The 16722-nt window shown below is 38.8% G+C and overlaps 1 protein-coding gene across 1 annotated transcript in view; it reads left to right on the top strand.

The window, feature by feature from the left end:
- The window catches only part of agmo (alkylglycerol monooxygenase), a 61407-nt gene that overhangs the window by 30550 nt on the left and 14135 nt on the right, over positions 1-16722 (top strand). Inside the window, exons 6-12 of the mRNA XM_023299745.3 lie at positions 2722-2788; positions 3018-3083; positions 3925-4004; positions 4408-4542; positions 7903-8019; positions 11386-11468; positions 12566-12671. Coding sequence (XP_023155513.2) covers positions 2722-2788; positions 3018-3083; positions 3925-4004; positions 4408-4542; positions 7903-8019; positions 11386-11468; positions 12566-12671 — 654 coding nt within the window. The remainder of the gene's footprint in view (positions 1-2721; positions 2789-3017; positions 3084-3924; positions 4005-4407; positions 4543-7902; positions 8020-11385; positions 11469-12565; positions 12672-16722) is intronic.

The following is a 16722-nucleotide window of genomic DNA, read 5'->3' as shown; positions in this document are numbered from 1 at the left end:
AGCAACCTCAAGATAGCAGATGTGTAGATTGATAAGAGATTTGGTGTCAGGTTGTTTTATAGATGTTTCAAACATTTGCAATGACATATAATGTCCTGTATCATTAGCTGCCATTGTCCAAAGGAACCACCGGTCCTATTTTTCTTCCTTCACCTGTATAATCATTTTCAGTGTCTCTAGATGAATAGCATTAGTCTCCTACTATATATTTCTATATAAATATATTTCATATATCTTTTGTAGATAGTCTTTCAGTAAAACGGTTCCATATGAAGAAGCTTTTAAGAGATTGCTGAAATTTGATATTTTCTTACCATTTTAAATGGAAAACCTTTAGGTTGTTTTAACTAAGCAACTGAAGGAATCACTCTGGTAACACACCATGAGCAATTTGTATTTATTTTATTTATTTTTTGGTATTTTGCAACTATAAGATGAACCAAAAAGTCCAAGCTGTCTTTCTTTTATACATATGGGAAAGATCAATTGTTATGTAATGCAGTGATCAAATATATTTCTCTGTATGAATTTACTCGTCTATTCACTGTTGCTATGCAGAATTAATATGAAAAGAAAAGTTATCTTTCTCCCTGTGCCAATACTAATCGCTCTGTTAAGCCAAGCTTTTGTGGATTCAGTGCTGTAGTGGAACCTGTATTCAATAAAAAATAATGAGATTTTATGAAATATTCCAAACAGAAGCATGACCATTCCGTCTGCCTTTAAAGTGACTGGGAGTATCACTTTTACAATCCCTGCGATCGTTAGAGGGAATGAATGGATTTGGAATGCCTTCCATCTTTTAGTGCACTATTAGTGAAAACAGTCGTAATAGTCACAATTTTCTGAGGGGATGTAATTTATGCCTCCTTTATAGGCTTTTTTTGATGTCATGTAATTTACTGGCACACTATTCGCTGCAGCGTCAGAGCTAGAGTGAAGTGGTGGAGACCCCTTTCATTCAAGATAAAACTCTCACGCTTGGCTGCCAGACGCAGCCATTACATGGAAATAATGAATCACTGAGAAATTCTGTCCAGCCGTGCGCATTTCTCCAGATTGAGAGGTCTGTCATACGGGTGTGAACCATCAAAATATCTGAGTTGCAACTTAAAGGGAAACATAAACTGTGTGAAATGTGCTGCGTGACCTTTGCAATCTGTAATGACTCACTGATGCATCTGTTTGATATCTTCCAGCTAAAATGATTAATGCGTATGAAATGTACTCATAAGGCATCCAACTGCATGATTGTTTAGACTGGAGCACATGTGGATGGGCTCTGTATGTGTGTGTGTTAATGGGTTTAACTATTATCAGTAGTGTTAACATCCCTGCTTTTGGCACTGTGTCTCGTTCCCAGTACTGCAGTTGTTAAGCCACCACCAGTGCCATCAAAGAAACGTAGAAATAAAGCAAGTTTAGCTTTTAATGAGGAAAACAAATTATATGCACTGCTGTATATATATCATAGACTGTATATAAATATGGCTCAGCCTGAAAACTTCAGCCATTTGGCCATCATGTCACCATTTTAGGTGGATTCATCTTGTGCCTGACTTGAAATTACATCCAAAAAAGAGCAAAGAGGTGGAGCAGGATTTGAGCTAAGGCTGGTCACGTGTGTCTCTGAACACTTTTTAGTGGCTACACCATTAATTATGCATAACTTTAAGCTTCAATACAATTTAAATGGTTGATTTATATAAAAATTCACCTCCAGGGCAGCTGTCATGAACAGAGAAATTAACTATAGAGACTAAAACTATTTCTTTGTACCAGGCTATGAACATAATTATTTCTGCTTCAAATGGGGCATTTTAACATTGTGGTCTATGGACATTGACTCACTTTTGGAGCCTGCCTCTACTGGCTATTCAGGAAACAACAGTTTTGGCAGTTCTGTGGTGGCCTCATTTTTCAGCCACTGAGGTTGCCACTTAGTCAAAATTTCCCTCAGCAAATGTTTTTGTGCAAGAAAAGCTTCAGCATCATTTCAGGGAACTCATTGTTTGTGTATCCTGGAACACCGTCTGGCGTTCAGAGGAATTTATTTTTTGTGATCCTTCATGGTCCCTTTTTGGCGACCACATATATGTTGGTTTACTGCCACCATCAGTCCAGATTTTCCACTTATAAACAAGAAATTTAAAATTTCAACATCTAATAGTCAGATAGCCACAATGCTGTCCAGTGGATGGAACTTTTTTTTCCTTCCATTTTTGATACACCATGAACTTTTCTATTGAGCCAAAAATGTCAATTTTGTACACAAGTTTCCCTTAAAATTTATTGATCCCATTCATGCTCCCAATGCGAAAATAAATCCTTTTGATTCAGTCTAACCCTAACCCTTATGGTAATGTCAAGACAAATGGGTTATTTGACTCATAACTGTGGTGTTGGGTTCTCCTGAAGGTACAGAATAGAAATATTGTGGAATTATATCAGACATAAAACTTCTGCACCTATTTTACTGGCAGATTAAGGACAAAAAAAAAACATGTTTGCACTAAACTTAGAGTTGTACGTTTAGTGTAAACATCATGTTATATATAAGTTGTAACACCTTTGGAGGACAGAAAACACATTGATGCTATGATCGTAGATTGAATGAATTTTTTAGTACATTACATATAGAAAATGTAAGAGATTATTACTTTAAAATGTGTCTGCTTGCAAAATATCTAATAGCAGTGTTTCGATATTGTTTTCTTTCAGTTGATCAGAGACCTGGGACCTCTCGAGTTGATCTTTAACACCCCAAAACATCACAGAGTTCATCATGGTGAGAAAAGTTAAATTTTATAAGTGAGAATCGGAATCTAACCTTTTGCTGTTGAGTATATCAAACAATAAAGACCTAAAGGTTGATGCAGCAACTGCTTATCATTGTGGAGAAAAAGGACAGAATTGGAAAAAATGGAATAAAAGGAGCATGCCAATTATCTGTTTATGTACTTATTTTTAAACAAATGAATAATTTCAGCAGTAACCTCACAGTGTAACCTCAACAGGGAGAAACCTTTATTGCATTGACAAGAACTACGGTGGAATTCTGATCATTTGGGACAGAATATTTGGTAAGCAAAAACAATTTGTGTTTGCTTCTATACCTGTTTTGTTTTTTCTAATGTTTTAATTATTAAAATATTTGGCTGCAAGACTAAAATATGCATCAATCTCATATAATGTTGACACCCCTTTTGTGGAGTTAAACAATGAGAATAAATGCAGACAAAAAAAAATGTTTTAATTATTTTAAATTCCATGTAGTTGTCTTGACAACAGAGTGAGTTTTAGTTTTTGTGTTTTCTGCATGGCTTTAGATCACTAGAGCAGTAATGGTTGAATAGCACTGAGAAGTATCATCTGCATCTTTTCCAAATAAGGAGTATTCAGTTAGCTGTAGGATCCCTTGTCAATACGAGCAATGCTTTCTCTTGTTACAATCACAGCACTTAATTTTAAGAATCTTTAGGCATAACCATCTAACGGAGTTATCACCAAATTCCAAAAGTTGGGTATCCCGCTTTTAAGAAGAACATTCTGAAATTGTTTCTGAAACTGTGCAGAACTTTCGAGAATGGTTAAGGTGTCACCCATTTCTAAAATGACGAAAACACAATTAAGGGATACTGCGACATTTTAAGCTGTAGGTGCTTATAACATGCGTACTGGACTCAGATTTGCAGCAAATCTTATATGTGGTAATTCATTCAAATTTTAAGGTGCACATCACTGAAAAATCTTTTTGCCCATTTTTTCTTATTTGTAGCTGCAAACTGTTTTAAGGAGATTGAACGCTGAAGTTGTGATCCCGACATGTTAGTCTTTACAGAATTATCTTTGATAAGTTGAATAAGTTACAAGAATCATTGAATACAAATTTAAGTCTAATTATTTGGTGTGTCTCCTCCTCAGGCACCTTTGCTTCAGAGACAGATAAAGTGATATATGGCCTTGTCTTCCCTATCAGGAGATTTGAAATCCTTCACGTTCAGGTCAGTCTTATCTTCCACCATGAGTGGGCCATCGGTCAAGCAGCTCACTTCCATCTGAGTGTAAACGCCTTCAGTAGATGAGGTGTGAGCTCATGTTTCCCCCGCTGGCTGACTGGCCAGTTTGTAACCATAACATTATTACTCTACTCTAAACAAACTGCCCAGCTGAGGTGAAAGAGGCCAATAAAACCAAATGCCAGGTGGATGTTATGATTATTTTTGCTGCCCTCACCATTGGCAGAGCGCAGCGTGAGCGATGTCCTGCCCAATGAAAGCAGAAACATTCCTACTCAGGATTAATTATCACAGCTATTGCCTCGTTAGTGTTCGTCAGTTAAATGTAGTGTTGTGACTGTACACTGATGTCTGACTTCTGGTTTTTTTCTCTCTCTCTCTCTTTTAGTTCCACTACTATTTATATTTGTGGAAAAAGTCCAAAATTTACAAAACAATCATCCACAAATTGGCAACTTTCTTCAATGGTCCAAGCTGGAAACCTGGTAAATCCCGGCTGGGCGACCACGACGACAATCCCAAGGTTTGCATCATTCCTCAAAGAAAAATGCCCTCAGGCTTCATTACCCATCATTTTGACACACGCAAAACACAGGCCTTAAATGACTCAGAGCATTCCTTATTGAGGGATTCATATATTCTTAAAAGTTTTACAAGGAACTGCCACATCAAATAAAGCTGCAAAGCCTTTGTAGAGGCAACACAATAAGTTCAGTTTCACTGTCTTTAAACACAGTCTGCAGAAATAAAACCACATTCAGTGGAGTGTAAATGTGCATGTGCGTGCATGTATGTATGTGTATGTGTGCAGAAAGAAATACAGGCTCCAGCTGAATGCCCCAGTGGTTAGCTTTGAAATAACGCTGATGGTGTCACATATTTAGTTCCCTCATGCTTCACACTTGAAACAAAAAAAAAACTCCCTTTTGTCTTTACTATTAAATTGGCCCTTTAAACGCAGCGGGGCGATTCTAAATACAGAGTTGGAATTTAACTGAAATGTCTTTAAAGGTTTCATGTAGGCGGCTTCTTGTTGATATCTGCCGGTGAGGGAAAGAAAGCAAAGAGAGGGGAGTAAAGGAGGAGAAAAGGTTTCAGCTCTTTGAGAAAAACCAGAGCAACAGGCTGGAATACCTACAGGGTTGGGGATAGGATGCAGGGGGAACCCACATGTGGTCTTTTGGTTCTTCAGGATCCTGGGAAACCCCCTGAATTAGAGAGAGGCATCTGTGATTGGCCAGTTTTTTTGTTGTTATATTTCATCCCCAAGAGAGGTTGCAGTTTCAATATGAAGCCCTCAGGCCTAATCACTTATCATTATGCACGCATTGGAAGACAAAAGCAGGTCAAATGACTCAGGGAATTCTCACAGAAGAATTCATATATTCCTCAATATTTAGAGCAAACCGTTACACCCACTAAATCCTGGATGACTTTGTAAATGGAACACAACAAGCTAAATGTCAACAGTTTTGAAATTCAGCCTGTAGGAGACTTTAGCAAAAGGTCTTTTTTGAAGAAAATAAAAAATTAAGAGGCTTTGAGCAGTGAGAAAGGTCAAGACAAAGTTGAACCTGTTTTTTGCATAAACACATTGGACTCACGAGGTTTTCCTCATGATTTTTTTTGTTAGTTTTATTATAAAGTTAGCATTTTTTCTTCCCTTGATCCTATTTTCTTTTCTGTTTGTCATGTCCTTAATCCACCCCTCCCTCAATGCTGCTTATTGTCTTTTTAGGGTCTGTTAAAGTTATATTCATGAACATTTCCAGTATTTTAGAAACCTTTTTCTATGTATGTGTGGATTTTTTTTCATCAGTAGTCACTGGGTGTATTTGAATTCTGTAATTGCCTCTCTATTTAGTAATTTTTATTATTAGTGGCGGAGTACACATTTGTCTTGCATGGTTTGAATTGAATACCCATGCTCAAATTGATTCACTGGAAGTGATGCATTCACACACAGAACATGATGCACAACTAAATCCAGTTGCAGACATTTGGAAGAGGATGTGTAGCTGTTGGAGGGCTTTTTTTGGCTTTATTTGACAGGTTAGTCAAGAGGCAGACAGGAAAGTAGGGAGAAGAATGGTGGGAAGGCCTGCAGCAAAAGGCCATGAGCTGGAATTGAACCCAGGGCGCTGCATCAGGGACTCGAGCCCCTGTTTATGGGTCGCCCACTCAGCCAACTGAGCTATCTGGGCGACTTTTAGTCATCTTTTTTTAACATAATGTGACAGGATGAATCCTCCAAGCTCCAGATTTTTTTGGCTGCACTGCAAACTGACACGCCTGTTCTTCTTGTTGCATTTCTGACAAAACTCTAAAGGGATATTTTCTTCCCCCAGTGGTAGCTCACCAAACTGAATTCAAGGGTTATGGTCGAATAGTCAAAAATTATGTTATGTATCTTTTCTTCAACACTTTTTGTTGACTTTAAAGGAAAATGTTATAAAGTCAAGGGAAGATGTAAAGGAGAATTCATAAGGTCATCGGAAAAGGCAAGTGGTGCTAAGAGAATCCATCTTATTTAGCCGTGTAGTTATGCGCCAGTGGATTGCTAAAAGTAACAAGTGTTCTTACTGTGTTGTTTCATGGAGGCTATATTGAGGTGGGCAATCCAATGAAAATCCTTACTTCATTACCAAGGTTGAAACTGAAATAACAAATAATAACATTATAAGCTACCGGTCGCAAAAATTATACAGGATATTTGTCACATTGAGAATTATTGCACATGATCACCGTTGTGTTTATTCATTCTTCTCGACATGAACCTCAATTAGTTTGACTGTATAAATATAAGGCTTAAATTAATACAAGTTCAGCATAGCTTGTTAGGCCTTATATTGAAATATAAACATCACCCACCTAAAATATCTCATATCCCTTTTTCTTTTGGACAAACTTCTGTGTTATAAGCTGCTTCTGATCTGATTATCAGCCTATAATAGCCAAAGGACCACCGTACAACTCAGTTAATACCTGGAAATATTGACTTGATTGTTCAGACTGTGAATATGTAATGTGACAAAATAGTTGATCCCACAAAGATGTTACTATCAGGTAAGATAATGACACTACTGCAGTTAATGAATGGCCAGATGCTGTCACAAGGAATTAAGGGTCAACAGTCTTTCCTTTCTTTTTGTGAAGGATGGACCAGTGTATCCTCTCCAATACTTCTCCTTAGCATTTACAGAAATTGCCCAGCTCTTTTCTGCTACTGAGAAACTTCTGTGCAATTTCACTCAGTTAGAAACCTTCCTAAGCAAAATAGACTATTCAACCAAAACCCCAGAACCTGCATTATTTAAAGATGCATGCCAGTGACACTGCCTGTCTTCCCCACCCTCCGCCATAGACACTGATTTAATGCATTGCATGAACACACAGCTTCTTAAATGATAAATGGGATTATTGTTATCTTTTGCGATACTATGTCAATTTTCACTTGAGTGAATATTTTGCATACTCCTGGATACTGTAAATATATCTATTTGTTTTTATTACTTATAATTCCTTGGATTTCAGATTAACATATGGAACCTAACAGGCGGTATGAATGGGGAGCATTTTGGCTCACTGATTTCATGACTTTAATGGTCTTTCAAGTCAGAAATAACACACAGAGTACAATATTCTTCACATTTATTTGTATTATTTATTAATCGGCCGTCGGAGTTCAAGTTTTTCACTGCCCCTAAAGGTACAATTTAAAATTTCTGAACCTGTAACTGTTAACATGCAGTTAAACCTGAATGAAGTGCTGTTATATAAGTATAGACATGTTGGCTGGTGTTGAGAATCTGTCCAGAAAATTACCCTACTTACTCAAAAATTAGGCTTTGGAGAATTAAACATGTTTATTTTCCATGTGCAGGTTACCGGAAAGGAAGTGCCTCATGATCCCAGTTGGTCGATGCCTTTACAAGTTTATGTGGTCATACATTTCCTGCTGGTTTTGGGGACTTACCATGAATTGATTGAGAACAAGATGGTATGTATTTGACCCATTAGGAAAACTGTAAATGAGGATTTTCTCTTACAGTTGATCAACAGATTTACACCCTTAGCTCAGAAGCACCTCGACAGTACTTCTGATAAAAGGGAAGAGATTTTTACGTTCATTTCTTTAGTCAGACTGAAGATTGAAGTTGGTGAACTTTTTATTCCAGACTGACTGTTGATATGTTTAGGCTACTGTAATCCCTCATATACAGTATGACAAGGTGGTCCAGAGCTCTTAATTTAAAGTTGCTTGGGTTCTTGTGTGTTTGTTTGCCAACATTATTTCACCCAATTATGCAGTTTGTTGTGGCTGATCCATGGTGGAGCAGAGTCCTCTACTTAGGCAGCAGGAAAAGACTAGCTCTGTCTAACATCATGACAGAATGACGGATCGACATTCCCCTTTAGAACAACCTTTGTCTATTATTTTCCACTCGACAAGCCAAAAGACCCCCTTCCTCCTTCTTCAGAAAAAAACAGAAACAGGTCTCCTCAGCAGTTATCTTTGGAAGGCGTTTTTCCCTAGGCATAGTTTTGGTTAGCCAAAAACTGCTGTCACGCCCAGCCTCTTCAAACTCCCAAATAAAATGGCCTGTCTTTCTTTTTTTTTTTCTGATCACGACCTCAGTTGTGGTCCCCCCTCACACACACACACACACTCACACACACCTCCTCCAAGGGTTCCCCTCCTTCCTGGCGAATGAAACACCAGCTGGTGGTCCAGCAGTGAACACAAACGCCTTAACCATTTCCCAACCCAAATAGCCTTCAGGATGCAGCAATCAGGACTTGGAGGGAAAATAACAAAGTGAGCACTCTGGCCCAACAATAAATCATGTCACTGTTATGTATTTATACCCACATGTTCGCTAGCTGCTTATTTAGCTTGACAATTGATGATACACTGCTGGACAATTTATGGGCTTTGCGTTAATTCGGAGCCATGAAAACATGGCTATTTCAAACAAGAGAAACTACTCTTCAATTACATCATCAGGGCAACGTGTATGTTTTATTATAGGTTTGCTAAACAGTTGCTATTAGAGGCAGGGAGGGAAATTGACCGTGACAAGACTTTTTATTTAAACGCAAGTCTGCATTAGTGTTTCCGTGTTTGCAGCATTTGGACATTGGTGGTGCCTATAGCGTAAGTTCATTTTAAAGCACTACAGAGCAACATTTGACATGACATGGCAAAATAAACTATTTAATTTATGTAAAATGCGTAAGGAGTAAAATTTTAGGGTCTCATACAAAAGCACAGAATGACCAGAATTTTCTTTAAGTTGTCATTTAACAGTGATTAAACATTTTCTTTTTACTTTTTAGTGTTTCTTTTTATAAAAATGTTAAAAAAAAAAAAAACAAACAAAAAAAAAAAAACAGTTGTGCATTTTAATTCTATGCAAAATTAAATATACAACTTGTGGCTATTAAATAAATAGACCAAGGCAGTAATTCACTTTTATTTAATTCCATTTTTGATGTGTACCATGCAGTTCATGCATGCATGTTGTAGTTCATCTTCCATGACCTGAGTCTTGTTATTCAATAGCCCAACCTCATATCTACATGTACACAGCAATAATATCTATGTACGCTGTGTTGCTAGTTTACTATTTAGTTACACTTATCTAAAACTAATACTGTATAAGGCAATAGTCCTGCAATAAATACTTGTCTGCAGATCCAGTTTGTGCTACTGTGATTGTAATTGTATTGTGTTTTACTAACAGGTGTCTAACATTTTGTCCACCCTCTGTACAACAGTCAGCGTGAGATAAATAATGCAATCCAGTTGAACAGCATCACAAACTACAGCCACTTTTAGCTACTTGTTCCTGATTAACCAGCACCTTAGGGCATATTATCTGTGTAATTTGGTGAAATAACATTTCATAACTGAGGCACTGTTGTATTTTTTTCCAACTGTCTAACCAACCTTTAGTGAGCTTCATCATAATAACGGCTGAAATAATGGCCTGAATAATGAGTTAATCTGCTTTGTCTCAGGGGACAACAGAATAACACAATCAGTCCTCTGCTTATGCTTACTGCCACCAGATGTTAGCTTTCATTACTGTCCTCTGCTGTTATTGCTGCAGGTTGACACTTGATCACATTAAAAATTAACACAATGACAGAAACAAAAACATTTCCTCTCCTATTTCTGTAAAAGGACCTAGAAATTAAATGTGGCTCCACCTCACAACAACTGAGGGATGCGTGGTGATTTTGTCTCCAGTGTAGCGTCTCGGCAGCGTCCCCTGAGGGTGACTGATAGTCACACAAACAAAAAAATGAAGATCGTGACCAAATGCTCCTGGACTGCTGAGCCCCTTGGGTTATTAAATGGAGATAAGTTCACATAACTTTTGATACCAAACTAATTCTCTACTCATCATACCTCATACAAAAAATAACTGAATCTGTAGCTTTTGAACTCTAGCACAGTGATCATTCAGCTTTAATAAACTCTGACAGTCTGGGGTGACTTTTGTTCCAATAGTGTGAAAGATGGATTAAGTCCCAAATTTCCCCCCATTTGATTAATGAAAAACCTAATTGTATCATCCGTCTCCCCTATGTAGGCTCAGATAATATAGTTCTTATGGGTCCTTATTATTACGACTCTTGGATAAACATAAATAAATACTACTTTATTGCATCCTGTTGATGGCTTGATTTTATGTTGCCTATATATGGCCTCCAGGGTATGTACAGTATGGGAGCCGTCAGTGAGACTTGGCTGTTAGACTCTGTATTGAGTGTCAGAGAAATATAAACCTAAGCTGACAGCCCACAGCATCCTCAGGAGACACCAGGCTTCCAGCTGCTGCCCTCAGCCAAGGCTGTAGGTTAGAGAACACGAATTAGACCGTACATCACGTTCTGTACTTTGTGTGTTTGTGCGAGTCTGTTTGTGTGTACGTCCCAAATAGCTCGGAAAAGGTCAGCGAGAATCTGCATGGGATTTCTGTTCCGATGTTGGTTGTTTTGGCTCTGTTTAGGGGATTCAAACTGCAGTCTCTTCAACTGTGGTCAAGTCCCCTGTCAAGATCCATCTGGGATGATTGTAGCGTCTGTGTAAACTAGGCATGTCAGTGTAAAGTAAGAGGCAGAGCGCATTTGCTGGAGCGTACTGTGTGTGCCAGTACACTTATTCTGAAGGTCAGACATGTTTTGGTTGGCAGTGCCAAGTAAACAGTTGAACAGTCTTGCGGTTTATGACTGCTCTCCCAGTAAGGTCTCTTGTGATCGTAACTTGACCAGCCATGATATTGATTTAGGGGTTTGAGTCTAATGTATTTTTTCCTAACCACATTTCTCATGGTATGCAATTGTGTCTTCCTAGATGCTGTCCCAGTTAACCGTACTGGGGATGACCTGCTACATTCTGCTCACTCTCACCTCCCTGGGCTTCATCATTGACCAGAGGTACAGTTCTCACATTTCTTAATGGATTCATTTTCTCATAGAAGCATTCAGAGCATTTGCATATTTGACTATGCAGTGATAAAATGTTGAGGAAGCTGGAGCTTAGAGAACAGTAAGTTCTGCTCTGGCTTTGGCTTTGAAACCCTGAAATAGCATCACAATATAAATCTGAAACAAAATGTAGTCAAGTTTTTGTTAAGGTCAGCGGTTCACTGAGTCTTTGCAGGTTAAGGGCTGAAAAAGGAATTACTAAACTAAATAACTGAACAGTTTGTCTTTTATTCCACTAACTGATAATATTTCATAATTTGTTGTAGCTCTAAGTCAAAGAATTAAAAATGTAGCCTCTTTATTGTGCATAATAAAATAGATATAGATACATGTATAGTCTGACCTCTTTAGGCCTCTAAGGCCAATCAAATTGTCTGAGAAGGAAATCATTGCTTTGCTAAAATGGGTCACGAGCAAAAAAACAATAAATGGCCCGGGAGCTACAGGTCTTTGCCAGCCCAGAGTCAGAGGTCTGAAGCCCAGCTGGAACAGCCTGGGTTGGCCGATCTGACAATCATATTGTGGACAATGGTAATTTTGTATATAGTCAGCTTGCCAGAGAAATCATTCCAATCAGTCAGGGTGTAATATGTAGGTATTTTATTCTTAAATTCAGTCACTGCAAACCAACTAGCCAAGTCTCATTTCATGTGTCCATGCCGGCCAGGTCACTGCTGTGGCGGCTCTTGATGTCATTCAGTTGCCTCTCCAGTGAGTCGGTCTTCTCATGGATGGACTCCAACTCAATAACTTTGGATTGCAGCCGTTGGTTTTAGGCCTTGTTCTGCTAAAGTCCGATAGCCAAATACAGTCCAGCCAGCTACTGTCCAAAACTGTAGAGTTCAAGCCCACCGTCAGACAAGAGACTCACTGTGGAAGCAGCTGAAATCAAGGTCTGTGACACCAGCGACCACGTGGGTAGATGGGTAGTAAAATGTTTACTCTGCTTAACATTACATGAAGTATGCCCACTGGATGAGTTTGAAGGGTTTTGTAACTATTCCACGTCAGTGTTGTGTTACTCTGTGATGTATCTTTGTGTTCAGGCCAAGAGCAGCTTCATTGGAGATGCTTCGCTGTGTCATCATGGTGACAATGCATAGGTACAGCTACATAAAGCCCTTCCTGCCTTTGCTGGCTGTGCCCACAGAGGTAAGACCAACTGTAGTGTGTTTAGGTACTGTGGAAACATGTTGCCTTCATTGCTGCCAGTGGTTTGGTTGAAGATTTTACTGTTTTGCTAATGTGGCCTTGAGCCACAAGCCTCAAGCAGCGATGAGAAGCAAGATGTAGAGTTCTCGTAAACTCACTTTCTCTTATTTTTTCAAACATTTAATCTTCTGACACAGCTATTGTCGACTTATGTGAGGCAATTTATCATTATTTATTGAATGCTAAAAAATTATAAAATTAATGGACCTGTCCTCTGAGTACTGACAGTTGTCAGAAACCTATTCATGATTAGAAGGACTGCTACAGATTGAGCTCCAAACAACAGAGTTTTGTGTGTTTTTATACATAAAGATGCACTGGAAAACATAATGGCGACCTCTTGACAGGAATAGAAGACTTGCTTTGATTGTCAAATTTGGCTGGACAACATGGAAAATCAAAAACAGAAAACACACAAAACAAGTTTTAAACATTCAGCTGCCTGCAGACATTTTTAATATCCTCTAAGTCCTGATTCAGAGTGTTTAAGGTGAAAATCTTCCAACATGTTCGTTTATGCTTCCTTCTTGTGTTTACTGTCCTGCCACTTACCTTTTAACAATGATTTGATGCAATCATCTTGATTATTTACACAGACGTTGCCTCTTTTTCAACCAAACCATCTTTGACTGAGTGTAAATACTACTGACACTGGCCTGCAGAAACCACGTTAACCAGGCAACAGCCAGGAGTTGAATTTATAGTTTGGCCAGCTCATGGAATTAACAATAATTAGCTACAGTGAAGTTGTTTTTTCAGCTGCAGATATTGGCGGTCGCCAATGAAAACAAAAGACACGGTTTCCGATGGATTATTAGAGCACACATATGAGCAAAACTGTGATGGCTTCAAGTGGCACTGCAGCGGTAAGATAATAACACTGGCCATAACACTGTGGTCAAAGCAGTAATGTTTGCTGACAGGATTTAGGATTTGGCAAAAAAACATTGACCTCAAGTTCCTTACAGTATCTGTGCAAGCATTTGATCACAGGACATGATCTTCATCTGCAGACAGTGTTTGCTCAGATGTCATGAAACTGTAGATTCAGTTTTCTATATTTGGCCCATTTTGCTTGTTTTGGCTGAACAGTTGAAGTTCAGAGCTCACGGAAACAGAAGTTGGCAAAACTATCTAACCTCCAAGCCTCCATTAAGTAGCAGTCAGAGACCTTTCAATCATGTCACATGACCTTCAATTGGCTTTGTTTAATACCCTATGCCCCCTTTGTCTTATACCACCTACAATCATTTTGATATGATGCCAATATGATGACCTTCACTGAGTTGACGACTTCTACATAGAATTGAACTGACATTTGAATGTCCATTCAAAACATTTTCCAAAATTCTTTCCATATCATTTTTCCCTGTAATTACATTTTGTGGAAATCCTTTATTCATTTGGATTAATACGGAGTTTGGCCCTTTGTGTACTCTCCTCTATTAAAGCATAATTGAGCATGAACCAGAGACCCAGTTTGTGTCCAAAGTACATTATGTGCTACATTGAATCTGTCTAAACATGAAGAACACAAAGTCAACCAAACAGCACCTAAGTAGCCTGCTGTCAGGGCATAGAATGAAGACTGGGTATACAGTGTATAAAAGCATGCATACATGAGCACAAATCGATCTCAGGCTACTTGCTAATTAGTTTTTGTCTTGTGGTGATATTTTCTTTGTAACTACACACTTATTCAAAGTTAAATCTTAAGGGTATTTTATTTGGCGTTAATTGAATCTGAAAAGTTTGGCAGTGTATTGAAACCAAGCTTCCAGATCTTTGTAACTGTGGAAAGTACTGGAAAGAAAATATGATGAATAATTTTTCATGTCAGTGGTGATATGTTTTAATAGGATGACTGAGTGTTGCCAGTATAACACAGAGAAATCCTCAAATCATGAAATCATCGTCAGGGGGAAAATGTGAAATTAAAAGTGTGCATGTGAAAATCTTCATATGTTTCCTTGACAGTATCATGTTTCCCTGGTGTGTGCAGCCTGCTTGCCTGCGATTGTGTGTGTTGTGTGGTCTGTTTTGTGTGTGTGAACTGTGAAATGTGTGTGAGCTGGGTGCTAAGTCCACCCCTGCAGTCCTGTGATCTATGAGTCCAGATGCGTCGCCCAATTGACCATAAAATTGGCGTGCCTCTCTGGCTCTGGCAACCCAACTGTAGAAGGCGGCTGACCTCTCATTACTCGCCCTCCCTCACTCCAACTCCCTTTTTCTTTTCTTCTGGTTTCTCCCTCGTTCTGCTCGCACTCACTGCTTGCCATCTCAGCTAGTGTGAATGAGAGCAACACTTCTGGAACCAATTAGTGTCGTCTGCTGCTAACTAGCGCTGGCTGATGAGATTTGCATGTGAGATTTGCAATCGCTGCTTTTATGTCCTCTGACTCCACATCTGTGCTGCTCAGGTGTTCAAATGACAACTCGAGGCTTTCCCACCTTTTTCTTTTTCTCACCATAAAATGAAATAAAACTGAATGAATTATAATTTTTTAAAGCCCTGTCTAAAACGAAGTGCATACCGTATCAGCTTGAGACCGTGTTGATTTATGCTGCACATGCTGCATGGCTGTGTCACTTTGACTGAGCTGTAAGTTTTATGCAGCCGTTTCCTTAAGCAAATCATTAGGCCTCATTTCAAGTCGCAGTACATCAGGTTGAGCTGAATAAATGTCTTACTTGCAGGTGGGGCTCATTGAAAATCCTCACAATTTACTTGAAATGGTTCCTGACATATTTGTGCCCTTTGTTCAGAACTACAGCAAAGGGAAAAATGGTGAAACCACCCCCAAACTTTTTAAGGTACTTTAATGATATATGGGCCTGACGCGTGAGGGGAACGGCTGACTCTTTGTTGGGGGGACCGGAGGGGGGTGGGCATGTTTTGAAGTCGAGCCAATCAATTAACAGTCACTCGAAATGGAGAAGGGGAAATTCACATTTAATTGTATTCAGGCTCACTGTACATTTGGGAAAAAGAGGAGGGGGGGGACTACAAAAAAAAGTACAAAAACTAGGTCGGTTTGTGGTCCTTCAAAACCAGTTGTGTGATATACTGCACCCTTAAAGCTCACAGTGGTATTTATAGTGGCTCTGGAGATTTCCCTTGTAAAGCTGCAGGCTTGACCTGTAAACCAGGGCTGCCTCTTGCTCCCAGCCGCCTACTCGCCCGCCAAAACCCACGTCTGTGCGGCTCACATGAAGGCCTCGCTGCTGCAGACGAGACGAGGCTGGTAACCGTGTGTGTGAATGAGTGAGACTGGGGGAGCAGGGGGTGGGGTTGAACGAGGTTATAGCTGTCTGCGCAACAAGCAGCTTGATGTGTGTGTTGGTGAGTGTGTGCGCTATTAGTTAAGTTTTGCTTTTATACATATATTTTATATAGATTACCACCAAGATACGTGTTGGCCAGGACATTTACAAAATTAACTTCTTTTCTAACTATGTCATAGCTGTAGAGTTTATAAATTAAACCCTATATTTTAGGTATTGTTTTACTGTAGTTAGTACTTAAATATGCAGATTTTGATAAATCTGTTAATATGCTAGCATCAGTTTGGCTAATTTATCAGATTTACATGACTGTTTATTAAGCCACTGGGCAAGAAAATTTGAAAAACAAAGACTGCTGTGATTTTCACTGTAGCCATATTTATTTTACTCATCTGTCAATCATGCAAGTTTATTTGGCTCATTTATGTTGTGTATTTACACAATATAGCTCAATGTGCCAGTACATGTTTTTTTGGACTGCTGCAGAATTTTGCCATTATTTCCCTTTGATTTTTTTTACAGCTGTAATGTAACATTTAAGTTCCTTTTTTACTCATGCCATGCTCACTCTTACTGAGTTTAGTTCTTGCAGATATTTTCACAGGAAGACTGATACGAACCCCAGAGAGAGAAGTTGTGTGTTTTACTGTCTTGCAGTTTTGTCTTTGTTGAAGAAGACTATTAAAGATACTGTCACTGCACAAGC

Source organism: Amphiprion ocellaris, chromosome 9 (genome assembly GCF_022539595.1).
Source record: "Amphiprion ocellaris isolate individual 3 ecotype Okinawa chromosome 9, ASM2253959v1, whole genome shotgun sequence".
Taxonomy (NCBI): domain Eukaryota; kingdom Metazoa; phylum Chordata; class Actinopteri; family Pomacentridae; genus Amphiprion; species Amphiprion ocellaris.
This window is presented reverse-complemented; position numbering and strand designations above follow the sequence as displayed.